A 27,563-nucleotide genomic window follows, 5' to 3' on the forward strand; every position below is an offset into this window, starting at 1 on the left:
TGGGTGAGACCTGAGAAAGAATATCTAAAACTACTTCATTTTGAAGCGGCTGTGGGGGGAAGCCTGCCCACTGAGGCTCACAGCTAGGGGTGCAAGAAGGCAGCAGTTCCCATTCTGGTCCATCTTCATCACAACTGTTTGGCTTTCGCCAAATACGATGTTATTTGCCTTGCTGTCTGCTATTAGACGTAAGGTACTCCAAACTCGAACTCAGGACGCAAGGGAGAAATGTGCTAAGAGGAAGGCACGCTTAGCAAATCCACACCGTGATCAACTCCCTCCCGGAAACCAATGTCCCCACTGTGGAAGGATGTGTCGATCCAGAATTGGCCTCCACAGTCACTTATGGACACATTGTTAAAACCATGTTTATGGAAGACAATCTTACTCAGCTACGAGTGATTGCCAAAGAAAAAGAAGATGTAAGTGATGTAACTATTTACATACTATGTACGCTTACGTTAATTTCAGTGTAAAAATTGAAACAATATTATTTTATTTTTTTACTGTTTTATTTGCTTTTCTGATTTATCACATCATCAGTATTTAAAAACCGGCTGTCGTTAATAAGATACTGTATGCGGACTTAATAAACAACAGTGAGGTGAACGAATATTCGCTGGACTAATTTCCATTCCTGATGAACGAATATTCGCTGGGATATTTCCATTCCTGACCACGGATGAACATACGAACTGCAGCGGTTTCTGCTTCCTTTTGCATTGCAATTCTCCAACATCCTTACTCCTAGCCTGCGACAATCCGGTTGTGAACCCCAGGTACCTGGTGCAAGATTCAGGTTTCGACACAAGACTCTTAAGATAAACTTGAAGGTGTTGAAAAGCTGAGGCAGTAGCAAGTTCCCACACTGAGCTCTTCACAGGAAGCTCTCTTCCCCAGCCACCTTGCACAGAGGCGGCTGTAAAAATTCAGCCTGGGCCACGCATGGCTCCCTACCACATGGGTGACGGGTAGGGAAAGGGACGGAGCCCTCCCTACAACAGGCCAACATCCCACCAGAGACATTTCACAGAGCTGTGGATAAAAGGCAGTGTGGCACTTCTGTGCCTCGGGTCATGCTGAACTTGCGATGTGTACACAGAGGACGTTTGGCATGCAGACCGTCTGGCCTTAAAACGAGTCAGATCATCGGTCCATTTAGCTCAGCACTTACAGACGCCGCAGGGCAGTGACTCTCCAAGATCTCTGGCAGAAGACTTCCCCAGCGATCATCCCTAATCTCCTTGTAACTGGAGAATGCTGGAGACTGAATAAGAGATGTTCTGCATGCAAACTATGTACTCAACCACTGAACCAACAGCGTCTCAGTTCATTCCCCAAACCTGCGCTTTAATACACTACTGCTGCCCTCCGCCACCAGTTCCTAGAAGCCAACTTCGGGAGAGGGGTCAAAAGTTTCAGTTCAGGCACTGAAACATCTGCAGTCAGCACTGGTGTCGTTCAGAGATAAGTGTTCAGGACTTCTGGAGTCAAACCGACTGCCCAGGCCTTCTCGTTCTGCTCAGCTCAGTGATTCCATAATGCCCGTTTCTTGCGTCTCTGAGAAGGCAGGACTAAATGAGAGGGGTACCAAGCGAAGGGAAAAGACACCAGTATATCTTTGCCCCACATTCAACAACTCCCTCTCCCTCTCCGAAACCCTTTTATGGCTGTTGATTTACAGCACCCCTTGGCTGTTTGGTTGCCGAAAGTGCTGAGGTTACATGAGATTTCCAGGAACAAGGAGCCTCTTCCCGGAATTCTTTCCCAGCAGCAGAAGCAAAAGCCGCAGGAACATGCCGTACACCCAAAATGCTAAAAGCGGGAAGGGGGCTGCTTGGCTGGGGGAGAAATTGACAGCTGGGATGCGTGGCTGCCTGGAAAAGTGATCTGGCAGCTAGTGTGGCACTGGGTGCAAAAAAATGGGCTGCCCAAGAATGAGCTCTTACGTGTTTGGAGATCGGAAGGGAGTAGAGGGGCAGCGTCTGCTGGCAATGCAGCTGACACATAAATCTGAGGATGGTTCCGAGGCCAAGACAGCTGCAAAGGCCTCGCTAGAGTGTTGAAATGCTGTGTCATCCTGGAGCTGAAGTGATGGGCTGCGCTCGCTGCTGGGATTTGAAGTCAGCAGTAACCCAAAGCCTTGGCCAAACCACCAAGAAACAGCCTCGCTTTCTTCCCTGAAGCCTGCTACCCCAGAGCCCAAGGAAACATTCTCTGCGCTATGCCAAATGATATGAGGTTTTTGTTATGTCTTTATTTAGGATACTCCTACCCTGCCCTTTAAGGCAAAGTCATCACCGGGAGGGCTTACAGTTAAAATGTTTTTTAAAACACACACACACAATTGAATAAACACAACAAAAACATCATATATGGGGGCACCAAGAAGATGAAGCTGGGCTGAGTAATAACACTAAATTAGGGGTTCTTTAAGATCACAAGAGAAGAGGCCATATGCACCTCCTGTGGTGGGGAATTCACACGCGTGGGTCACCACTAAAAAGGGGTCATGGTGGGCTAGACAGTAGGGCCTCTCTGAGCACAGCCTCTTAGGGCACAGGCAGGTTCATATAGGTTCAGGCAGTCCTCCAAAATTCCCTCCAAAGGTTAGTACTAGCGGTTAAACTGAAAATGAATAAGTAACCAATGTAACTGGTGCAAAACTGTTGTGATGTGGCCAACTGCCTAGTCCCCAGTGTGGTGGTGGAGTTTTGCATAAGTGGAAGTGTCTGCAGTGCCTTCAAAGCCAATCCTATGTAGAGAGCATTACAGTACAGTCATACCTTAGATCCCAAACACCTTGGTATTCGGATGTTTTGGCTCCCGAACGCCACAAACCCGGAAGTGACTGTTCCGGTTTGCGAACTATTTTTGGAAGCCAAAAGTCCAATGGGGCTTCTGCAGCTTCCTATGGCTGGCAATAATAAAATAATAAATAAATAAATAACCCAGTACATTATGATCAATGATTACTTTGAAGGAAGAGAATTTCAGGTTCCAAAATTCACTGGGCTTCTACCAGTTTTCATGCTGCAAAAATAAGCCTTCCTACTTATAGCAGCATCACCTTGAGGGTTGTTTCTCATGGTTCTGTGGTGGTGCATCTCCACCCCCACCCCTGTACCCCACATTTCCTCACAGTCACTACATTTCCCCCCAAGGCAGTGTTATCCTTGGGACAGCTCCGTCGGTAGAGCATGAGACTCTTAATCTCAGGGTTGTGGGTTTGAGCCCCACGTTAGGCAAAAATATTCCTGCATTGCAGGGGTTTGGGCTAGAAGACACTCGTGGTCCAGTCCCCCCAACTCTACAATTCTATTATTCTAAGCTGCAATATAGGCAGAAATTAAACAAATTAGGTTTTTCATCTCAGGTGCTGGGGAAAGTTCACCTGTTGCTTTGTTGCCTGCCACAAGTGGGGGAAAAGATGACAAGCCTGGCTCCCTTGAAACATGTGCAGGTACCATATTGGCTCAGCAACCACTGACACACCTGTATGCCTCCTAGGCAAAAGTCCCTCAACTAAGGATTCATTCTGACTTCCATTTGTCCCGCAATTTCTCCTGTTTGGCCTGTGATTTCTCAGCACTAGCCCCAGAGGTTTTCCTTTTGTCCTACCGCTTTCCCGGGGAAAACCCGCTGCTTACAGCTGAATCAAACACCAATATGCAGAAAACCCAGCTGATGTTTGCTCCAATTCAGCAGTAAACAGAGAGGCTTCCCTAGGGAAATCAGAGGAACAAAAGGAAAACTTCTCAGACCCAGCCCTAGAAGTCACGGGCCAAATGGAACAGTGGGGATGAGCCATGCGTTTCTGAGCACACCAGCTTCACTGCCCTAACCTAGGGTTGCCATTATTTTCCTGGTAGGATCGCTTGGACTTTTAACTGGTACACCATCAGCGGAAATTCAGCAGGGGAGTATGCTGCTTGTCTCATCTCTAAACGTGAATCTTGGAATAATAGTGAATTATTCAAGACATAAAACTAGGGAAATGTATGCACCAACTCATACAGCTTGAGCATAGAATTTGGAGGAAGAGGCACCAAACTGGCTCCCACATAACACTAAGGTTATTTAACACTAAGCTTGTTAAACAAACCACAAGTTGTCGTGCCAGCAATCAAGCAAACCATGTCTCGGTTTTTTTCTTCAAAGTTCAGTTTGTTTTGCAGCAGCTGTTGCCTCATGCCTGTTTACCTTGGCCATTGTTTGCAGGGGGTGGCCAAACAAACCATGGTTAAAGGAAGCAGCTGGGTTTGCAGGCAATGCTAAACCATAGTTAGAATGAGCCAAAGTTCATAAGCCAGCAACAAAGCATAGATTCTGACTGTGGTTTCTTGGTACTAAACAAGCACGCCTTTTGGCACCATTTTTGGCACGTGTGTCAGTGGAAGCACGTGTGCTGACCGCGTGCAAAGTGGGTAGGTACCTATATTCAAAACAGAAAGCATGTTTTCATTTGAAAATACGTGAATATGCAAGATGAGTCAACATGACCTATTACACAGGTGGACATAATTCATGGGGCGGGATTCACCTAATGAGTCTGCATCCATTGCACTAGGATTTCCACTTGTGAAAGGGGGCTCCCCCCCTCCCAAAACTGGCTTGGGATGGGAGTGTGGAGGGGACACCCCAGAACAGCAAAGGGAGAGGGGATTGTTTCATCTGGCAAGCTACAATGCCTGCACAGACAAAATGTTCGTCATAGCATTCCGTTGCATTCCACATGGACATACAGCAGCTCCCACACTGGCACACTTCCCCACACTGATGCAAAAGTATGAATCTGCCTTATAGGCAGCAGACCACTAGTCCATTCAGCCCAGCACCACCAACTAGCATCACCTGCTCAAGGTCTTGAGGGAGAGGTCTTTCCCAGCACGGTTACGCAACATATTTTTCAAGGAAGACGCCAGTGATTAAATCTTGGACCTCCTGCATACAAAGCTGTGTTCTGAATTGTGGCCTGAATTGTGACCCCCCCTCCGTTCTAGACAAACTTGCGTATGTGCAACCACTCACATTATCAGAGGCATGACAACATGCAGATTCACGGCTGACGTTCGCCTCAAAAGTGCAGCTTCATGCTCTCAGGATCTGTTAGCAGAACAGGGAACCATCTGTGTGCTCTAGACAAGTCATTTTCTGCACACTCATTATTAACACTCTTGTGAGTCTTAGTTTCACTTAGCTTTGCATTTTGAGTGTTGAAGTTCAAGCCTGGAATAAAGAGACTGTCACTGTGCATGTGCAGAGTGCCGTTCCCTCACTTCTCAGCAGCCACAGTCCAGCACATAGCTCAGCTTAGGGAGCCCTATTGAGTCCCAACATCCCTCCATTTAAGAATTGCCCACTGCCTAAGAAAAGGAACAAGTTCCGTCCTGGAAAGGAGGGATACAAAACTTTTCGCTTCACCCCAGAGTAAGTACAGGCAGCCCCTTCAGATCATCTGAGTTGGATTCCACATTAAAGGGAACCTGGTTTTTCACCCTCTTTAAGATACCAGCTGACAGTTCCCAAAGATCAGGGATTACCTTGTAGCAGGGAGCAAAGCTGCGACTTCTCTTCTGACGGGGGCAGGCGAGCCCCTCGCCTGGGGAGCCACGCTTCCGCAGGCAGGTGCAGCAGAAGACGACCCCCACAGCTCTCCTCCAGCGCAAGCCCCGGGTCTCCTGCATACTGCGGTCCACAAGCCAGAGCCTCCAGGTCATCCTCTTTTAACTGAGCCACCCCATTGGCTGGCCCTGGGACTCCACGACTGCTCTCCACCTTACTCCAAAGCGACTCGGCACGCAGCTGCGCAGAAGGGGCTCTTTCCATGCCCCCCGGTTCCACCTCCCCGCTTGGTCCTCCCATATGCTTCACACTCGGCTAAGATGACAGGGCTGGATGTTCGGAATAGCGATGACTAGCAGGGGACCCATCCGGCGGCACGGCTCGTTCCGTAGCAGCCCCTTCCTCCGGCTTCCTTAAACACACCCACTTCTGTTTCCGTGCTCCCCGGTCCCTGTGCCACAAGCTCGGCCTGGAGGACCCGTCTGGAGAAGAAGGCGACGTCGGCTGCACGCCCTGCGGGGCAGAATCTGCCTGGGTATCCTTAAGGAGCAGATGCCGTCCAGAGATGCTGAGTGACTCAAAAGCCACATGGTGCCAAGCTATTTCTGTCTGCCTCGAGATTGAGGCTGGCAGGGCCAAGTCAGGCCGAGCACGGACTACAGGCTAGGAGAGTGGGGGGAGAGGGAGAGAGAGATAGGGCTTCCTTGCCAACCAGGACTTTTCATCAGCTTTTGAAGAAAGACCCAGCTGCTCAGGCAACCCGAGGCCACTTAGCCGCACATTCGTTCTTCTCCAGTGAGCCACGTTTGCTTTGGCACGGGGAGGGTTAACAAAATCTCTCCCAAACCAGGCCTCAGCGGATAAACTTTTAACAAGGGGAACATGCCAGCTTTATCCGGGGAGGTGCTTTTTTTTTTATTATGGTTCTTGCAAAAAAAGAAAAGACTGGCTGCAGTTCGCTCTCGGCCTTTGGGGCAGCAGGAGGAGGGGTTGGTGCAGCCAGAGGGAAGGGAACTATCCTGTCTGAAGGAACACGCGACAAGTCTCCCCGTCTCGAGGCACAATATGGTAACTGTGATTGATGACTTTGCCATAATTAGACCGAGTCAAACTGATTTAAGATTTGAGTGATGCAGGAGTAGAACCTATTCCTTTTAATTAGGTGCATCGGAGACGTCTTTTAAAAAAAGAAAAGGTGGGAGAGAAGGGGAATACAAGACTTAACATGGGACAAACAAAAGCTTCGATCTGGGAATCCAAAATGGCTTCCATGACCTTACGAGGCTTTCTGCACTCACTTCTGCCCACAGCTAGGGTTTCCGGTCAGTGTTACAGGAATTTCTATAATGATTGGGGGGGTTGCCCCTCCAGCACACAGTGTACACCCCCCTTTGTTCACACACAAACACACCACATAACGCATGACACCACACAATTTCCAATGCTGTTCTGTTTGGGAAGGAAATGGCTACCGAGGGGGGGGGGGGGACTTGAGACATGAGTGGGGGCAGCCATAATCCCTAAAGTGTGAGCCCATGTACTCTGCAGCCCTTCTGCCTGAGTGATAATCCCTGGCATCCTGATACCTGAGTGCCAGACAGGTCGCCATTCCAGAAACAATAGCAAACCCAAATCAAGACAAAAGGCTGTGATTAACTTGGCTGGGAAACAGGGACATGTAAATATCTCTTTTATATCACTTGATGGGTGTATGGTGGAGGTCAAGGGAAGCGGGGGGGCGGGGGGAGCCCTGACGCTCAGGTTTCTGTCGCCAGACGCTCCCAGTGTGTGATGTATTTGTGATGTATGCATGATGTAATTTTAGGGGTGTTGTGGGTATCTTTGCAAAACTGATAAAAGTGGGAGCCATCCTTTGTTCTGGGCTTCTTCCTGCTTCTCCCATGTGGTGGAAGTCCTGTTGCAACAGTCGTTTGAATAAAGACCAGGCCTACTGGCTGCTGTTTTGCTCCTGTGTTCCTGGCTGGTGTCTTTGTTTGGTAATCCAAGTGAGCCCAAGGATTTTCCTATAACAGTCAGCCCAGGTTGCCCACATTCGCACCAGGACTAGGTAAAGCAGATCTGCCCATATGCATCCATCCTGTGGGAAAACAGGAGGACAAAGGCTGCATATTCCCCAAGGAAGTAAAGTCTAGTGAACTCAGAGGAACCGAGGCTGCAATCCTAACTCCCGGCTGGCAGTGGTGCGACTTGACAGGGCAGAGTAGTCCCTGTTGCATCCACGGTCCTGGCCCAGCACTCACATCAGCCTGGAGAAGATGTGGTGTGGGAAGGAGGAAGAATGGTCCCTTCTCTGCATCTGCTCCCAGTGGTGAAATTGTCTGGATCAGGCTCAGTGCCATCACATGATGGGAGGAAGGTCCAGTGGACTCTATGCCAGCCCTGCCCCTGAAACGCCTCATCTCTGGGGTTTCCCTTAGCTACCAGCAGCAGCGCTGGCGGCAGCTTCCACCTGCCATTTTGGAGAGCATATTGGGACGCTCCTTGCTGGCAGAGCTTGCCTGTCAACAGCAGAGGCCAGTGGAAGCAGATAGGGCTGCACCAAGGGACATCTCTGCCCCCATACAAACCCCGTCTGGCGTAGTTTGGATTCCTCTGCCTGTTTTAATATAATTTGTAAGGCGGCTCCAAGCAGTTTGCAAAGCAAAAGCGTAGCGAACAAAGCTATACGTTTCTCTAGCGTAGAAGAGCAGAAAACCAACGCTGAATTACAAAATCACAACAACAGAGCAGGAAAGCAAAATAATAATAATCAAAGGTCAAATAAAAGAAAACAGTCATTACAGATTGCCGGAAAGCTTGTAATGTGGAAGCAACACAAATTTCCAGGGGAAGGGAATTCCTAAAAGTCTCCCTGTAGAGGGTTGGGTTTGCCATATAATGATGAGCAGCTGCTTCAAACATCGTTTTCCTGCTTATCCGTGTTTCATCTTTCGTTTAAGATGGAAGAAAAACATCTTGCACTGCATCTTACAGGTTTTTGCAGGTCTACAGAAATTCTGCAGCAGGAAGGTTTGCAAAGGTTTCCCCGCAACTGTTTGCAAACAGCCTGGGCTCCACCTACATCCCTCTCCTTCCCCTGTAAACCATCATAACCCTTTTCTTAAGCGTTCAGTGGAGTTCTGTGTTCTCTCCTCCATGCCGCTAATGTTGTTAAACCAACGCTGCCTGGAGAAGGAGGGCAGGTGGCAGGAGGTTGTTTAACCCTTCCCATCCTGTGCCTTTTCCAGCTGCAAACCACCCTCTTCAGGCTGTGTGATAAAGAAGGGAGTGATTTTTGAGGCAGAAAAGGACAAAAGAGGGAAGTTATATTTTGATTATGTATATTGTTTCATCTGCCCAATTTTCTCTGCTCAGAAGCCTGAGTCATTTTAAAATACAAAAACAGGTGGAGGAAAATATGCATTCGAAATGAGCAACATGTAGCTTGAGAATGTAAAGAAGCTTTTCTACAGGGAGGGGCAAGAAGAAGAAAACGAAACTCCTAAAGCCTCACCTGGGTGTGGACATTAACCCTGGGAAAAGGAAACCTATTTATTCCTCAGCTGATTATAAAAGGCCAGAAGATAAGTGTCAGAATCAACCTCAAAAAAGTGGCCGGTCTTCTGGCTTTAGAGAAGGAGCTAATACAATCCTTTTGATTATATTAACGCCACTGTTTCCAACAGCTTTCCTGAAGCTAAAAAGAACTGCAAGCCTCCATAATGGAATCGCCAACAGCAGACATTAGAAAGGAAGCGGAAGAGGTGGCTCAGAATGCCATGGGCCTGCATGAGGAAGCAGAAAAACTCTGTAGTGGCTACACAGAGAAGATCCAAGTTACTCTGAAAGCTCTGCATTCCTTCCGAGAGAAAGTGACAATGGGATTCAAGGAGCTGCATGACTTCCTGTACGACGAGGAGTTGTCTCTTATGGCTAAAATAGACCGAGAGGAAGAGAAACACCTGCGCTTCCTGGAGAACAAGCTGATGGATATGTCTGAGGCAGCATCATCTGCTCTGAAACTGGCGGACAACCTCAGTGTGGCCGAGAACACCAGCAGACATGACATGCGCATGGCCGAGTTACGACTGAAGCAGCTACGGATGCAGATGGCCAGGCACAGCAAGGAGATGAGGTTCTGTGGACCAGATGTGCTGTGTAGCCCACCCCTAAAGTATTCCATTTGCAGGCAGATGCTAAAGAGAGTGGCACATTGCGCACTGGAGAACCTCACCCTCGATGACAGCAGCGCCCATCCTCACCTGATTGTTTCTGCAGACTTAAAATCGGTCAAGCTGAGCCCTCGCTGCCAGGCAGCTCCAAAGAGCCTATGGCGTTTTCAGCCCTGCCTCTATGTCCTCTGCTCACAGGGCTTCCAGTCAGGTAAGCATTACTGGGAAGTGAGCGTTGGGCAAAAAACCAACTGGGTCCTTGGGGTAGCCAGCTGCCGCGTCAACCGCAAGGCAGTGGAGAACCTCGCTCCTGAAAATGGATATTGGGTCCTCAGGAAAGCGCCAGGAGACCGTTTCTACGCCTTGAGCTCAACCCCAGTGCGTCTTGCTCCCAGCCACAGCCCCTCAAAGGTTGGAGTGCTCCTAGACTATGAAAACGGCAAGGCTGGGTTTTATAGTGCAGAGAACATGGTGGAAATCTGCACGATCACAGGTGACTTTCAAGAGATGCTGCATCCCTTCTTCTGCCCTGGCTTGACACTTGCGGAAGAGGATTGCTATCCTCTGACAATAAACAGTTAGAGGGAAAGAGGAAAAACCGGACAGTCTGGAGGGAGAAGGCGAACCGTGAAAAAGCTCAGGAAAATAAATAATAGTGTTAAAGGCTTACAGGTGCACTTGTGTGTTTCTGAAAACTGCCTCGTGCCACAGGAGTACAAGGGGAAATGAATAAAGCTTTGGATAATGCAGCTCTGGTACCAAGGCTTGCATCCTAGCTTAAAAATGTCATGGAAACTCATCATCTTGGGCTGTAAGCTGTGTTGGGATACAGAATGGTGACTGAGGGTCTGCACCAAAGACAAAGAAGAAAGGGGAAGCCTGAAGAATTCTTGGGGAACTGGAAATTACTGGAAAGCTATAAGATGTTATTGTGTTGATTTTGGGTTAAAAGCACCATTTTGTTATGATCTGTAGAATCTAAGCATCTGATTTATTGGGGAGGGAAGAAGTCTCCATGATTATGTTTACATGTAATAATTTTTAATACTGGTTTACTTACCGCTCTGCTGACATGTCTAGTGTTGGTCTACCATGGAACTTGCTGCATATAACATCTCAAATGGTTGTATATCTGTGAATTTAAAGATCATGTTTCATTCATACGTTCACTTGCATGTGTTTTGCATTACTCATATGGGGTGACACTATTGTGTGCTTTAAGCACGGACAACGGTTTAACAGAGCTTATGTCAAGGTATGAGGTTTTATGATGCAGCCTTATCTGTGTCTATTCAAAAGTAAGCCCAGTGAGTGCAACTGGGATTACTCACTAGTAAGGGTGCATAGGAATGTGTCCACGTAGGACCTATCAGTGTTTCTTAAACTTGGGCCTTCGACTGTTGTTGGACTGTAACTTCCATCATCCTTAGCTAGCAGGACCCAGTGGTCAGAGATGATGGGAGTTGCAATCCAACAACAGCTGGGGACCCAAGTTTGAGAAACATTGATAGGTCTTAAAGTATGTCAACACCAGCCAATGTCTGAGGGGAGAGGATGTCAGTGTATGTGGTTGTGCCTCATAAGTGCCAGAAGAAAATGTGTGTACTTGGGACTTCTGGGGAGATATGGCAGGACTCTGAGCTGGAGTGAAGAGGGGAATCAGATGTCAAGCAGAAGAGTCCCAGATGTGTTCCTGTGATTGGAGAGATGATTTGATAAGAAGCTGGTGCTCACTTGTCCATCCCCCACAGGATAGGAGGGAACCTGCCTAAAGGGACCAGATTCCACACAGGCCGTGGCAGAAGGCATTTCGTCAGGTGCAGCTCGTCTTGCAAGCTACACCTGTTGAATTCTTTTGCACAACCCTTCACGGTGCAGGAACACCTGCCTGAATTCCTTTGTGGGGGTGGGGTAGGAAGAGTGGTCTGTGACCGGGGGGGTGGGGACCCAGACCCTACAAAGTGAAAGGGTCAGACCCACGGTAGGTACCTGAGGAAGGCGAGGCAAAGCAACCTGCGCGGAGCCTGAACTTCCCGCTAAGAGCCACCAGGGGGCAGCAAAACGCGGGCGGGGGAAGAGACCGCGAGAACAAGACCTTGGTAACCGCCCCCTCCGCGTGACGCGGGGAACGCCGGCGCGCCCGATTGCGTCACAACCCGACCTCCCGCCGAGAGGCGGAAACCCGGAAGCGCCGTCTCACCCGGCCTCTCTTCCCGCCCCACGCACGTGACGTTGCACCCGACGGAAGCGCGCCTCACGTTCTCGACGCTGCGGCTCGGGAGGGACTGGCTGGGCCTGCTGGCTCCCTGGGCGGCGGCGCAATGAGCGGGTCCGGCGAGCCAGCTGCGGAGGCCCCGGCAGCCACCGGAGCGGGAGTTCGGATCGTGGTGGAATACTGGTGAGAGGAAGGCGGCTCGGGAGGGCGTGACCACGCCCATTTTGCGCCCGGGCCACGCCCCTCGCGCCTCCTGGCCACGCCCTCCCTCTTTGAAAGACTCCGCGGTTGACTGCTTGGCCCCGCCCAGCTTCAATTTAGCCCCGCCCCTCCCGCGGCGCACTCTCTTTTTCCTCTGCGCTTCGCAGCGTTAGGTGGTTGGGGGGGGGGGGAGCTGAAGTCCTAGCCTGCCCTCTTAGTTTGGGCTCACTGCCTTGGGATTTTACTTATCCGGAGTTGTTGGGAAGCCCTCAAACTTCAGATCAGACTCCACCACTTTATTCATTCAGCACTGTTCTGTTACAAAGCCACACAACCAGGGCTCCTGCAGAATGGGGGTCTGGATCAAGCTCTTTGTGCAAGTTTCTGCCTTTTTCAAAGACCAGTCACATCTGAACCGGTGTTCCACTTCAGCGCTGCCTTTAAACAAAAGCAGTCACATACAAATAGCAAATATTTTTTCCCTCCCCCCCTCTCACTCCATTCACAAGTCCTCCTCTCCGTTCGTCGTTGCCATCTGCAGCTTCCATTTGACGCCCTAACCAAATTTCTCTTCCTAGCAAACCTTGTGGCTTTGAGTCTGCCTACCTAGAGCTGGAAAATGCAGTAAAAGAGGAATTTCCTGACGTGGAGATTGAATCGCGGCTTGGAGGGACAGGTATGGTCTCTGTGGAACTTTCCATGCTGACAGTAGCAGCAATGAGTAAGGACCCCATTCATAGTGTGATGAGGGTGAACACAATCATTCAGCATTCCTGTTAGGTTAAAATGAGGATTGTGTGGGATGTTAGCCTCATCAGCATGCTCAATAATGCTCTAGAAATGGGTTGGTTCTGTTAGCATCGCTGGGTTCCAGTTGTGGAGGCAGCCATACAGATCTGACGGGATCTGTCTCTTGACCCACCAGTTGAAGACCTGTGCCCTAGAATACAATCAACCTCCCCCCCCCCCCCCCCCGTGGCTGCACATTAGCAAAGGAACCTCAGTTGCAATGGGCACCAGCAGTATTTCAGATCCCTTTGTCGACCATTGCTAATCTTCTCATTGCGGAACCCCAGGCATCTCAGGAACACAGTCTGAAGCTTCCTAGCCTATGGCCTCCCCTGGGAGTTGGGAGTTTTGTAACCAGAAAGAGAGAATAAGGCAGTGTAAACACTATACCTTTAAAGCACATTTGAAGCACATTTCCACTCTTAAAATAATTCTGGGCACTGTAGTTTAGAGTTAAAATTCCCAGAAACCCTTAACAAACTACAGTGCCCAGAATTATTTGATGGGTGGAATGGTGCTTCAAATGTGACTTAAAGGCGTGGTGCGTACGCAGCCCAAATGACAGGAGAGAGGTGATGTGCCTTCTCTTTTCCCATGTGGCTTGGGCTCACTTCCTAGTGTGCCATCTAGCAGAGGTGTAGCTGGGTGGGGTGGGGTGGGGTGTGCTATCTGGGTTTCTGCCCCAGGTTAAGCCTCCAGAGGGGTGCCATCGAAGCTCCCAACCTCTGTGTGCGTATGTATGTGTATGCAAATACACATGGTTTTGTTTTGTTTTTCCAAACTGGGTCTTTGACCTGAGTGAAAAAGAGCCTAGTTTCGCCCCTGCCATCTTGGACCTTCTTGCTCTTCAAGCCACATGGCTTCTGCGGGTTTGCTTTTTCCTTTGTGATATTTTGTCGTCTTGATTTATTGCCGAATATCTGGGCAGTGAAATGGTGATGAGCAGTTGGTATAAAGCTGGAGCTAAGTTTATCCTCGTGCTATATTGTCTCTCCCTCCCCCTCCCCCCTTACAGGTGCTTTTGAAATAGAAATAAATGGGCAGCTGATCTTCTCCAAACTTGAAAATGGAGGATTCCCTTATGAGAAAGATGTAAGTCCCTCCCACCCCCTGCAGCAGTTCCAAGTCCATAGTTTGGGGAGGATGCTTCAGCCACTATGGTAACAGGTGCACCGTGCAGTGTTAGAAACTGAAATATGAAAGCTGGGAGCTAAATGGCACCTTAAACCTTGGTTATGGGCACAGCAACGGAATGTCTAGGCACACTGAAATTGAATGAACTGCAGCTAAACTCTTATATTCATTTTTCACATGGTCTAGTCCTCACCTGAAGACTGCAAAAAACACAGCCATACTTCCCCTGCCCACCCCTCTGAATATTCTTATGAGGGTTCCTTCTCCAGTCCTCAAAGTGAAGGCAGAAAAATGTTCTTTCATTCCAGCAGTGGCAGTTTTAATCTGAAATCTTAGGCGCAGTACTGCCCCCAGAGCTCGGAAACTGCTCGCATTAATGAGATTCCCTGTCTCAAAACACACCTAGAACAATGGGAGTTTTGAATGCTGACACCGTGGGATTGCCTAGTGTCCAATATGCTGCCAGTTTCCCTTTCCCTAAATGTATTGTATTGTGCATGGAGTTTTTTGTCCTCCAAAATGCAGGCAAGTTGCATTTCTCCATCCTAATCCAAGTAGTAGCAGCTTCTCCTAACATCCATAAGATCTGTTACATCTTGAAGATGCTTGTTTTTGTTAAAAGACAGCTGCACTCTTAATCGGGCTCCCTTGGTCCAAAGATCTGTCACAGTTGTGGAGTATTATAAGTGGCGTTTCAAAATCTTAAAAGGCAGACAGCTCATTAAACCTAAATAGCTTTGTGTGCCGCCAGAAGTTCTGTACTGGTGCCTCTTTGAAATAAGTCACAGCTTAATAAAAATAAGCTTTTCAAACTTCTAGGTTTTTTAGAAAATGAAGACAGCTTTAATATTTGATATATAAAAAAATCATTCCCTAAAAGCAAAATAGCCTTGAAAAAGAAAACTAGCATGCTCTTAATTCTAGGCTTCACCATTTAAATAAATAGATTACTTGGGTCCATTCATTTCTTTGAGTCTACTCTGTGAGTAAAAATTAGTTGGAAACAACCCATAGTTGATTGGTCAGCTGCTAAAGTGTACAGCATTCGTTGCAAAAACTAACTTCAATTTCTAGAGGTGAGCTTATGGGGAAGGAAAGAGGAGTGTGCGTATGGGTGTTTATGACTCTATGGTTATGTTACTGCGGAACAGCTGGCACTTATTTTGAAATCGCATTCTCCTAGAGTACCTTAAGAGGAAGTTGTTTCAACAGGTGGCGGCTTTCATTCAATAACATATTCAGATCCTTGAGCTGTATATGAAGAATTCACACTTGCGGTTTTCTCTTCTTGCAGCTCATTGAAGCCATCCGCAGGGCTGGCAATGGGGAGCCCCTCGAGAAGATCACCAAGAGCCGACCACCTTGTGTCATCCTTTAAGTCTCTCTTTTCTCTGGTCCAAACCTGCCCGCCCACCCTTAATTCTCGCTCTCCCTGCCTCCACCTCCTACTCTAGTTTAATTACCTTGGTAGGTGGGGAGAGGATGAAACACAGCAAGGTGATTTGGGTTGCTAACACACAAGAAGCCTTATAAGCAAGAACCTGAGCCACTTTAAGGAGGTGAGGAGAACAAGGTGCTTTCTAAATTAATTTGAGCGGATCAGCCTTCCTGCTTGGGGAGCCTCTCCTGTTTCTAAAAAGACCAGAATGGATTTTGTCTTAATGTGACTCCTGCGTTTCTGTCTTTATGTGTAACGGACAAGGATGAAGCCCTCCCCCATCATCTCCTTTCAGAATTGGGTCCTCTCTTCTGATCTTTAGTGGTTCATCCTGGGCCATCAGCTATCTTCCTCCTCCCAGGTCCCCATCACCCTTTAACTGTGAGCCAGGATAAGCTAGTATTTCATCCTGCCCTCATTGAAACCCTATCTTATCCAGTCTGGATAGGGTTCATACTGTTGCAGCAAGCTCTGAAGGACCCTCAGACACCTTCAAACTATAGTCTTGGGGACCAGTGTAGAAAGCTGCTCACTGTTCGCACAATATGTGGGAGAATTTCCACAACACTTCTGCAATTGTCCCCTTCTTTTGTCTTGCACCGCCCCCCAAATGTGGGCTTGAAAGTGGAGGCTTGGCTTGACTTGAAGCCATTCATCTTTTGGTGTTAAGGTCTACCTAATTGGCCAGTACAGTGGTGATGCAGAGCTTGTTCAAGTCCCACCCATGATCCATTGCAACCTGTACAACAGAGATTTGGGGCTTCTCTTTTATTATAGCAGCTATAAAGGCAGGGCAGGCACCTGCAGTGGAACAGATCTCCTCAAGCCAGACCAGATCTTTGGACAAAGGAGAAAATAGAACCCATGCTTTTTACGAGATCTGCCATCACTTGAGTCTACCTACCTGCCGGTTGCTTTGGCCTTTTTTTTTCTTTTTGAAGGCTAGCATGAAACTCAGCATAGTTCAGAGCAGGCTAGTGAAACAGTGAGAACTTCTTCAAAGCTGTTTAGTCAATGGTTATAATTCTCTCTGCAGAACTGCAAGAACTTAAAAAAAACAAAAACCCAACTAAACCATATATGCATTATGCAACTATACAAGGAAGCATTTTCAAGATCTGTTGATTTCAGGATTGAAATACTTGCTCAGTTCTCCTGCTGCAAACCCGTGGGACTTGAGATGTTTAATTCTGGTTAGATTGCTCATATGAATGCACACATGCCTTTTTTAAAACAAAACAAAACCCTAATCTCTTGCAGTTAGCATGCTTAGACCTGCATCTCCTTGATAGTAATACAGAATGTATATGATGGCCTGATTATGCTGTTACGTTTCCCTGCCAGTGCGATATAGCAGCCAATGAAACAGAACAGGGGTGGGAAAAGCTCTGGCATAATAGGCTACACAAAGAGCTGCTGTGTAGTTATTGTCATGAATATCCATCTCATCTAGCTCAAATCTGAAATTCCTCTTTCATGCCTCCACCCTGTTCCTAGGCTCTTGGGTTTTATCACCCTGTTTTCACTTTTCTAATCTGTCAATTGGTGACTTTGGCACATCTGCCACAGTTGACGTGCAAAGTGACACACAAGTGCTGCAGCTAACTCTTTAAGAAGGGGGAGATCGGAGAACGCCAGTCATGCCTCCCACCACCTCCTGTTGTCTAGTTTACGTGCTGCAAACGTTGATGAATTTATGTTTGGTCCAATTTATATAAAGGAAAAAAGTTAAATGCTCGGAGTAAATTGTCTCCTTTTGTGTGTGTGGAAGTTGTTCATTTTCTGTGCATGCTGTAAAGAGCATGGAGGGGCAGATGGGGCTCATCAACCTGCAAAGGTAGCCCAAATAGGAGAAGGAAAACTGATCCTAAACCTCTGCCACTGTGCTGGTCCCGGGGGGGGGGGTTACCGTGCGGCGTGGTGAGTCCAGTCCTGGGTCAAGGATCTGGAGGTTGTCTGGAGGCGGGGACTCCTGTGCAGGCTGGGATTCCTCAGGTTCAGCCTCTGAATCAGATTCCCAGGCCATCACAGCCACCTTGAAGGACATCTTTGGAAGAAGAAAAGGCTAAGGAGTAAACCCTACACTAGAAGAAGAAGAACAAGAGTTTGGATTTGATATCCTGTTTTATCACTACCCGAAGGAGTCTCAAAGCGGCTAACATTCTCTTTTCCCTTCCTCCCCCACAACAAACACTCTGTGAGGTGAGTGGGGCTGAGAGACTTCAAAGAAGTGTGACTGGCCCAAGGTCACCCAGCAGCTGCATGTGAAGGAGCGGAGACGCGAACCCGGTTCCCCAGATTACAAGACTACCACTCTCAACCACTACACCACACTGACTCTACACTAATCCAGTGTGGAGTCCCTAAGACGGCTGGATGATGCCTTGTGTCTCTCCTTCCAGCAACTCCTGCAGCCAATTTGGTGCCAAACATTGCCCTGCTTTCCTTTGAATCACATCAGTGACATATTGGGGTGGGCGTGTTGTATCCTGTTGTCTGGGCATCCTATACACACTGCCCAAGTTTGCACTCAGGGAAGTCACCTCAGTGCTGCTAACACAGTGGTGTGACTTTGGCCTTGGAGGCGCACTCCAGGCAAGGCAGATACGTATAGTGTCTTTAATCAGGTACAAAATTGCCAGTTCTCGCACTTTGACCCAAAGTTTTAGGATGTTAGCCAAGGAGTTATTTGAGGGTGAGAAGTCAAGGGAGCAAGCTATCCTCAAAGGTCTGGCTCTCCTGTTCCGAAGGTTAAGCCACCCGTTTCTATCATTTTCTTCTGCGTAGGATAGTAAGGCAAACACCAAATTTTTATGCCTGCAAGAGACTTTGGGGCATTTTAAAAGTGGAAACATTAGCTGAAGCCTTGAGACCTGGCAACCTTTTGCTGGGAATGACTTGCAGCTGTGCAGTTTACGTACAAGCAAACATGCTGACGCTCTTCTGTTCTGAGATTTTCCCAAAAGAACAAATTGTTCAGAGACCAAAGCAGCAGCACTGATAGGAACACATAAATTTAGGAATTCCAACATGTCCTGGGCTCAGCTGCCCTTGCTTTGGGGTTAAAAAGCCTTCAAACAGAAAGCAAGCATGTGGTTTCTAAACTTTTACATGGGCGTGATCACTGCTGCAGAATGGTCTGGTGTTTGCCTTCATAACTTATGGCCAGTCAGCTCACAATTTTGTCTGTTGCTGACCACTGCTCTATGGTATCCAGTTCTGTATATACACTTCTAAAAATACAGTCTTTAAAAACAAACTCGGATCTACCCAGTCCTTACATACAAGGGGAAAGGCTTTGACTCCGGAAGGCACAATCTTTTTGAGACTAAGATACTCTTCTCTTACATATTATATGAAAAAAAAGTTTTGATTTTTTTTCCCACTGAACGGTTGGAAAGAAAAATCAATGGATGGCAAAAGGCAGTGGGGATTTTGGGCCACAAAAAGTAGTCATCGGAGTAAACTTTGAAAGCACATTTCAATATTGGATTTGATATCCCGCTTTATCACTACCCTAAGGTATCTCAAAGCGGCTAACATTCTCCTTTCCCTTCCTCCCCCACAACAAACACTCTGTGAGGTGAGTGGGGCTGAGAGACTTCAGAGAAGTATGACTAGCCCAAGGTCACCCAGCAGCTGCATGTGGAGGAGTGGAGACGTGAACCCGGTTCCCCAGATTACGAGTCTACCGCTCTTAACCACTACACCACACTGGCTCATTGTGCATACGTTGATTCGAAGACTGAATCTTCAAGGAATTTAGAACTTTCTGGCAAGGAACAAAGTGGTACAGGACACTGAGTCTGAACCAAACCCCGAGGCAGAAATTTTGAAGTGGGTGGGAGGTTGGGCCTTCGAGATGTTGCTTGAACTATAACTCCCATCTTCCCTGACTGTTGGTCATGAAAGCTAGAGGACCACAGGTTCCTCACTCCTGATGTAAATGAAACCGAAGTTCTCTTCCACAATGCCTATTTATTTCAATATCTTGGGCTTCTACAAGAACTTCCCTTCAGACTGAGCCTGTGATGGATCAGGTCTCTGCCCCTTAGTGATACCAAAAATGCCACCAGAGACTGCAACCTCACATTGGTGTATAAAAGGTCTGCCTCTAGGTCTGTGTTTTTCAACCTTGGGTCTTCAGCTGTTTTTGGACTACAACTTCCATCATCCCTAGTTATAGCAAGACCAGTGGTCAGGAATGATGGGAACTGTAGTCTGAAAACAGCTGGAGACCCAAGCTTTGGAAATACTGCTCTAGAGGAAGCCAATAAACTTGGCCGACTCTGGGGTTGTGTGCTCATCTTGCTTTATTGGCCGAGGGAGCCGGCGTACAGCTACGGGTCATGTGGCCAGCATGACTAAGCCGCTTCTGGCGAACCAGAGCAGCGCAAAGAAACGCCATCTACCTTCCCGCCGAAGCAGTACCTATTTATCTACTTGCACTTTGATGTGCTTTCAAACTGCTAGGTTGGCAGGAGCAGGGACCGAGCAATGGGAGCTCACCCCGTTGCGGGGATTCGAACTGCCGACCTTCTGATCGGCAAGTCCTAGGCTCTGTGGTTTAACCCACAGCGCCACCCGGGTTATCTCACTTAGGGGAGCTGAAATCCAACCAAAAAATGGCCCCGCAAACACCCTGTATACCAAATTCACAAACTCCAATAATTACTCAAGACAAATAGTGTAGAAAATGAAAACCATTGTACAGTACAATTCTCAGATATACAAATACTTATGACACAACTGATTCTTTTAAAAGTCACCCACAGCAGAATACCTTCAATGTACCCACAAGCTGGAAAACACAGGTTTCAGAGAGAGAGAGATTGAACAGGGCAAGGGGTCAGGGCGGAACAAACTTTAGAAACGGCACAAGTCATTTCCCCACCTTCTCCCACACCACAAACAAAGTCTAAACGTGTTTCTTCAGTTGATGCTAATGGTAGCTCCCCTCACCTTTGTGCATGCAAGGAGGGGCAGCTCCAGAGAGCTTCTTCCTCAGGCAGTTTGCCCTTAGACGGCTTCCTGGTTTCTTGGCAAAATCCATACTTCCACGTCCCTTGTGCTGTTAATTTTTCCACCAAATTCCGCTCCCTGAAGAAGGTTGGGGACTGACCGGCTGCAGGTACAGTGAACATTCCACGTTGTTTTAGACAATAATTGAGTCCACCATCTTGACAAGACAGAAATGGAGGCAACGGAATAGGGAGCATTGGGTCCAAGCTTGGTGCCACTATCTCTAACCTGGTGCTGTCCGGATAATTTGGACTGTGACTCTCATCAGCCAAGCCAAGGAGACTGAGGAAAACACCATTGTTCTTCCCATTGAGCTGGCTCAAGAAACTTTAGTAGGGGAAGCAGGAAATCCAAATAGCCTCTACAGCACAGACATCATGCCTCGGAATACCAGTTTAATGGAAACCACAACTGTGGAGAGTGTTGTGGCACTCATGTTGATTTGTGTGTTTCTCCCAAGTTGGCCCCTGTGAGAACAGGAGCCTGGACTAGTTGGGCCACTGGCCTAATCCAGCAGACACTTATGTTCTTACCACATACTATCAATGTGTGCATGTGTCTTTGCTGCACATCCCCAGGGATGTTTCGCTGTACAAGACTTAACTGAAAGCCCATCCGCTGCAATGAGGTTTGTACAGAAGAACTTGTGCCCCCATGAATTGGATTTATCATCTCAACTTCTGCCGCCCTTAATGGCACCTGGAGCCAGACATTGAAACAGCTGCTGTCACCTGTTTATTGGTAGAGGTGCCTCTATACTAGAAAGAGGCAGGGCACAGAAAACCAGGGAGGACCACAAAAAAGGTGATTGGTGCACTAGATCAAAGGCCAGTGGTAGCTTTTCTCACCACTCTTCATGAGAAGCCCCCTGTTGCATTTTCTTCTACATCCCAGCAGTCTTTGGCTGGCTGAGGTTAAAAGGACCATCCTGTCCTAGTTGCTTTCAGACATCCTCCCAAAGTAAAGAGCGATTGGTATGTGGCCAGATTCCAAAAACAAGGAACATTTAACAGAATTCTCCAGACTAGGTATCCAAAAATCAACATAACTGCAGGGGGAGTGAGGAATGACAGCAAAACATTTCCAAGAGCTGGGGGCAATGTCCAGTTTGAAAGATAAAAAAGTACAGTCCTCACAGATTAATTCGCTGAGTACCATTGCCCTGCTTTAGGGCTTTGTGCATTGTTTCTCAGTCTGTATAAATTACAGGAATGGAGCAATTTTGCACCATTTATCCCATTTTGCATAGTTATTCTGCATTTCTGATTGTCATGGACAGGAGAAGGAGCTGAGCGGAGTCCATCTCCCATCTCTGGAAACCTTAATTTAGACCCCTCTCAGGCTTCTGAGATTTCAGCAGGCATTGCCCACAGACTTTCAAGCACATATTAGCCAAGTTCTCTCTTTTAAAAAGCAAAAAGGAAGGAATATAGTTCTTGGGAAGCTAAATGGCTGCACCCATAGCTACATACTACAGCTTTCCAGTTCTCCAATGTAATAGGAGGCATGCACCCAGCCCCACCCAGTGGTGTGAGGAACCTTTGGCCCACCAGATGTTGCTGAACAGCAACTCCTAGCAGCCCTAGCCGGCCCACCCAAGAGGCAAGGCGAGGCAACTGCCTCAGGTGGCAGATCCCAATATCAATCGTTATTCCCCCCGCCCTTGTTCCTGATGTACATCTTCATTGATCCCTTCTTCAATGGTGGTGAGCCATTTTGTGGTTCATCTCAGGTGCCAAAATATATTGGGCCAGCACTGTCTAGCAGGCCTGGCCAATGGTCAGGGGTGATGGGAGTTGTCGTTCAGTCGTGTCTGGAGGGCCACAGGTTCCCCTACACGTTACACATTGGTTCCATGGGGCGACTTAACCTCTCCCCTCTGAAACAACATGCCAGCTTAGCTTCTCGTCTTCCCTTTTCACCCACTGCCTCAGAACAGGAAGCCACAACAACCACCAGGGCATAAAATGTGGCGCTATACAAAAAGAGAGTTCAAAACATGGTGTTATTTCTTAGGGAAGCACTCCAAAATTATTCTCTCTCTTAATTAAGATGCTCAACTGTTCTCAGTTTGCCAAGCTGTCCAAGCCAAGAAATGAAGTTGGTTTTAGTTCCTCACCTGCGTCTTCTGGAATCTTCTTGAGAGGGAAAAGGGGTGGGAAGGAGGCTCTAGCCACTAGGCAACATTGTTTTCTTCTTCCTCCCCAGACCCCACCAAGATGTTGTGTTTAAGGAACATCACAATTCCATCCCCCCCCCAACTTTACTCTGCTGTAAGGACGCAGGTGCCCTTGGCCCCGATCCGAAGGTCAAGGAAGCACATTCCCTTTTTACCACTGTCATTAAATGACCAATAACAGAAAACACACCACCGTTTTTATGTGACACCCATGTGTTGCCCTCATTTTTTACAACACACGATCTCATGGTTCTCCCCTCCCCACCTCATGTCAGTACCCTTAAGTTTGTTTTTTGAAAATGTACCTTAAAAAAAAAAAGTAGTGTTCCACCCTTAGTTCTTTAGCCCAGTCAGTGGTCTGACCCTCTTTGTCTTGTATTCGAAGGGGGAGGGGGCAGAAGAGCAGCCCTTTTCCCCTGTATGTCAGGCACGTCCAACTCCCAAAAGACTGCGATCTACTCCCAGTATAAAAAAACTGGCAGTGATCTACTCATTGTCATTGCCAAGAGCTGTTGAGCTTTTCAGGGAGAGGATTGCCCACAGTTTTTGAGCTTTTTGGGGGGGAGGATGCACCAGAGTTGTTGAGCTTTTGGGAGGATCGATCAGGAGCACCCCGGCGATCGTCCTGTTGTACATTCCTGCTGTATGTCAAATGACAGTTGGCCTGGGTTGCCCAAACTGCATGACAGGAGATTGTCACAAACAAAGTGCTTTCGCCCAACTGCCAGGACGAGAAGGAGCGGCCTACTAGGCCTCAAGAGGGCTGTGCTAAGGCCTTAGTGAATCCCGCTCATCTTGCATGCATTAATAGTTCGTTCGTTTGTGTCCTGAGCTGCCTAAATATCAAAAATAGGATTCAGTGGTGACAGGGGTCCTCACGCAAAGTCCTTGGGGCGAGAAACCGATTCGGCTAGGCCTAGGTACTCTAGGTTCTCCGCCGTCGGCGTAGTGGCAAAGCTGTTGGTGGCAGGAGCGGCCGAGCCGGCAAAGAATTCTGCTGGGTTGCTCTTGGGAGTCTCCTGGTTCCAGTAATATAGATTGTCAAAAGCCTGAGGCAAAGGGCCGGCCAGAGGGAGGTTGCAGGGCGTCAGGTACTCTGGGTTTTCCACCACGTTGCTGAAGCTGCTGCTGTTATGGAAGGCGTTCTTTGGTTCCTTGATGAGCCCGTTCTTGCCCAAGTGACCCTTTGGCTTTTCTAGGGTGGATCCTGGCGGTCGAAGGCCTTTGTTGGATGGAAGGCTGTTTTCTGGCTGATTCACATACTCTGTAGGGATAAGAAAAATGCAAAAGAAATGGCCGAAACCAGAAAACGGTGACTTCCACCAGCCTTCCACCCAAACTAACAGCAAACATGGCTTTTCGAGTCCTCAAGTAAGACGCCACACTTGGTACTGGCAATCCACAGCCACAGGGGCTAGAAGCTTGTTTTTGAAACAAAACAAAACCCACACCAAAACACTTTTCAAGATTCCCCAATTGAATTTTTTGCAAGTACATACATTACGAACAGGGCACATACCTGGAACCATACTGCAGGGCACAGGTGAATTGTAGTTCTTAGCTTCTGGGCTCTCGTTTTCATTAATCGAGGCACCAGTGGGATCTTCGCAGTAGCGCTGCAGAGTGCTTCCTGTATAGTCCCCTTCGAGCAAGTCAGGAATGACAGCTCCTGGCTCTTCCAACAGAGGCGGGCCCAAATAGGGGTACTGAGCTGGTTGCTCAGGTTCATCCTCATCCATTGGAGTCTCTGTGGTACTCTGGTAAGGGTAAAAAACAGGTGTGTGCTTCAGCATTGCCTGTGAAGAACACATGCCAAGTAGAAACCTGATCGCCGAGGGTAAGTGTAAGCTGAGAGTTCAGGCTTAGGGACCATTTTGCAGCCCTGGCCAGCAGGGAAGGAGATCTGAAATATTGAGGAGGGGATTATACTATGAAGTTCTATGATGGTGGCTAATCTTTCTTGGCTGAACTGCCATACGCAGGGTTCACAAGCCCTCTGATTTTGTCACACCTCCCAATAAAGGTAGGTGGTCTTGCTGGGGGGTATAAGGTAAAAGGTAAAGGACCCCTGGACGGTTAAGTCCAGTCAAAGGCGACTATGGGGTTGCGGTGCTCATCTCACTTTCAGTCGAAGGGAGCCGGTGTTTGTCCACAGACAGCTTTCCGGGTCATGCGGCCAGCATGACTAAACAGCTTCTGGCACAACGGAACACCGTGACAGAAGCCAGAGCGCACGGAAACACTATTTACCTTCCCGCTGCAGCAGTACCTGTTTATCTACTTGCACTGGCATGCTTTCAAACTGCTAGGTTGGCAGGAGCTAGGACAGAGCAACGGAAGCTCACCTCGTCGCGGGGATTCGAACCTCAAACCTTCTGATCGGCAAGCCCAAGAGGCTCAGTGGTTTAGACCACAGTGCCACCCGCTGTGTATACAGCCTGTAGGCTATGGGCTAGTCACCACCTCTCTCTTTTGCAAACTTATTGAAATATTCAATACACGAGTTTCCAGCACATGCACTTTACAGGAGAGCAGGGCATGCCCACTGGGAAGTCCAGCCTGAGCAGGATACAAACTGGCTTTGTCTATTATCACTGTAAACTGATAACAGCCACATGCTTACCCTGGTTGAGGGGATCCTAGAGCGATAGTCTGCAGATGTCTCGCCATTGAAAAAGCCCTGGTGGGGTACCAAGTACTCTTCAGCATCCACCAGATCTTGCATGTCTTCTTCCTCTAGCAAAGTGCGGTAGAAAGTGCTGTCTATGGGGCTGGCAAGACCCATTTTATCATCGTTCTGCCAAGGAGGAACAACCAGAAATATTAATGTGCATGCATGTTCTAATAGACAGCAATAAGTATTTGTGGCTTTGAGAATTCCACTGCTCCTGCAGGAGGAGTGGGCTTAGGGTTCATGAAAGTAGCCCACATAGCATCTTCTCCATTTTTCTTACAAGAACCTTGTACAGTAGGTTAGAGGACACCTCAGTCAGTAAAGCATGACACTCTTAATTGTCAGGGTTGTGGATTCAAGCCCCACAATGGGCAAAAGATCCCAGCGTTGCAGGAGGCTGGGCCAGATGATCCTCATAGTCCCTTTCAACTCTACAATTCCATCATTCTAACTCTAAAGAACTCAAACAAATGAGCCACACCATATGCTACAGGGGGACAAAGAATGCCATACATAAACAGCCATTTGTTAAGCTGGCTCAGGAGTAAAATTCCCTCCCCCCGATCAATCTGATCCCAGGCATGGAAGAGACTCTAATCCACCCAGGCCCAGTTAAAACAGGAGTCAGGCAGTATGTGTTCAGAAGCCTCCCAATGACTGTAGCAGCAGCAGCTATCAGGCTCAGCAATCACAGACACCATCAGCATCACCCCTCGCTTTTGGCAATGCCTTGCTTCTCCTAGCAGTAGATTACACCAGCTGCCAGCAGAATCAACAAGGAAGGCCTGTTCCCTTCATGGCCTGTTTGTGGGCTTCCTGGAGGTATGTAGTTGAACACTGTTTCTGAGGCAGGAGGGTGGACTAGATAGGTTTAATCTGTTCCAGCAAGGGACATTTTACGTGCTTGTGTTTATTCCTTCCCTCCCACCACTTACCTGCAACTGAACAAGATGCTTAGCGACGGAAAATCCCCTACTAGAAAAGCTAACCAACAAACTTAAAACTAGCATGGGGACAAGCAAAGGAGGACACCTTCATTCCAGTATGGTTCCCCTTTATCATATACACAAAACAACAAGACAATGACCTATTCCTCCCCCCTCCACAACAACATACAAATCAATATGGCTAACGTGACCCAACAACTGACCCCTGCCCCACTACACACATACAAACAAGCCACACTGCAACCAATTGAACACAACCAACCAAGTTCTGGACCCCCTAACCCAGGCATCCCCAAACCCAGCCCTCCAGATGTTTTGGGACTACAGTTCCCATCATCCCTGACCACTGGTCCTGTTAGCTAGGGATGCGAGTTGTAGTCCCAAAACATCTGGAGGGCCGAGTTTGGGGGTGCCTGCCCTAACCTCTCAGAGTGTGTGTGTGTGTACACACACACACAAAGGATCTATCCACATGATGCTAACACTAGGCAATAGAATGAAATAACAACGCCCCCCCATTTTTCTCCCTCCCTCCCTCTTCCCCCAATTGAACTTTTCTCTGCTTATTTGTCCATTTTGTAACACAAGAAAATATTTCATGAAAGCTAATTTAACACAGTGGAGAAAAATCCCCTTTGATTAACACAGTGGAGAAAAATCCCCTTTGAACACAGCCTAGGTCTTGGCAGGATGAAAGAGTCTTTCCCTACCACCAGTCCTGGCTCACCTGGATGACCACGAAACGCTGCGGATCCCTGGCCATTCGCGTGAATTCAGTGACCAGTTCTCGGAACTTGGGCCTGCATTCTGAGTCGATCATCCAACCTGGGTGGCAAGCACAGCCAGCACTTGGAATGAATTAGTTCGGTTTAATCAAGTTCGCTGAATTACTTAAAAATTACCTAAGCTATCCCTGAAGGTAGCTCCCATAATTGACAGGTAAACTGAATATGAATTAAGTTCATTTGGGGCTAGCACTCTGAATGATTTCTAGTTCATCTTCATTATCTTATATGTGTGCTTTTCTTTACTCTTTGGACGCTTTGGGCCTTTAAGATTAAACACCATAATTGTTGGGGGAAATAAATTAAACCATTCACATTTGACTTGTGTGTTTTGGTATTTTCTTAAGTATATTTTATACGTTGGCATAGCCACCTGTAACATTATGAATGCTGAAAAACAAACGTGCCGAGGATCCATTGGGTGAAGTTGAATTGAACCGGC

The 27,563-nt window shown here is 47.9% G+C and overlaps 3 protein-coding genes across 10 annotated transcripts in view; 1 reads left to right on the top strand and 2 right to left on the bottom strand.

Moving 5' to 3' along the window:
- The window catches only part of GRB7 (growth factor receptor bound protein 7), a 77,967-nt gene extending 65,819 nt beyond the window's left edge, over positions 1–12,148 (bottom strand). The window contains exons 1-2 of one of the 6 annotated variants that reach the window (XM_083408635.1): positions 11,938–12,148; positions 10,798–10,869 (exon numbers count right to left, since the gene is read on the bottom strand). Coding sequence is in view for 2 of the 6 variants with exons in the window: in XM_083408631.1 (XP_083264757.1) it covers positions 5,544–5,865 (322 nt within the window). In the remaining 4 variants the exon portion in view is untranslated. Of the gene's footprint in view, positions 1–5,031; positions 5,225–5,543; positions 6,238–10,797; positions 10,870–11,726; positions 11,846–11,937 lie in introns of those variants that run through there. The other 5 variants (XM_083408637.1, XM_083408636.1, XM_083408631.1 and 2 more) reach the window with 5 other exon arrangements.
- On the top strand, positions 12,001–17,247 carry MIEN1 (migration and invasion enhancer 1). 2 transcript variants are annotated; one of them, XR_014504195.1, is made up of 5 exons: positions 12,001–12,135; positions 12,732–12,829; positions 13,958–14,034; positions 15,371–16,248; positions 16,307–17,247. XR_014504195.1 is itself a non-coding variant. In XM_083408821.1 (4 exons), the coding sequence occupies exons 1-4, from the start codon at positions 12,059–12,061 to the stop codon at positions 15,452–15,454; spliced, it is 336 nt and encodes a 111-aa protein (XP_083264947.1). In that variant the 5' UTR covers positions 12,001–12,058; the 3' UTR covers positions 15,455–17,247. The 2 variants fall into 2 exon arrangements, 1 of the variants encoding a protein (XP_083264947.1); XM_083408821.1 differs by having other exon boundaries at positions 15,371–17,247.
- Positions 17,248–20,204: 2,957 nt separating this feature from the next.
- ERBB2 (erb-b2 receptor tyrosine kinase 2) overlaps positions 20,205–27,563 on the bottom strand; it is a 64,618-nt gene continuing 57,259 nt past the window's right edge. For both annotated transcript variants that reach the window (XM_083408517.1, XM_083408518.1), the window contains 4 exons: positions 27,064–27,161; positions 25,339–25,512; positions 24,235–24,472; positions 20,205–23,979 (listed from right to left, as the gene is read on the bottom strand). In XM_083408517.1, coding sequence (XP_083264643.1) covers positions 23,591–23,979; positions 24,235–24,472; positions 25,339–25,512; positions 27,064–27,161 — 899 coding nt within the window. In that variant the 3' untranslated portion in view covers positions 20,205–23,590. The remainder of the gene's footprint in view (positions 23,980–24,234; positions 24,473–25,338; positions 25,513–27,063; positions 27,162–27,563) is intronic.

Source organism: Podarcis tiliguerta, assembly GCF_965153285.1.
Source record: "Podarcis tiliguerta genome assembly, chromosome: 13".
In the NCBI taxonomy this organism is placed as follows: domain Eukaryota; kingdom Metazoa; phylum Chordata; class Lepidosauria; order Squamata; family Lacertidae; genus Podarcis; species Podarcis tiliguerta.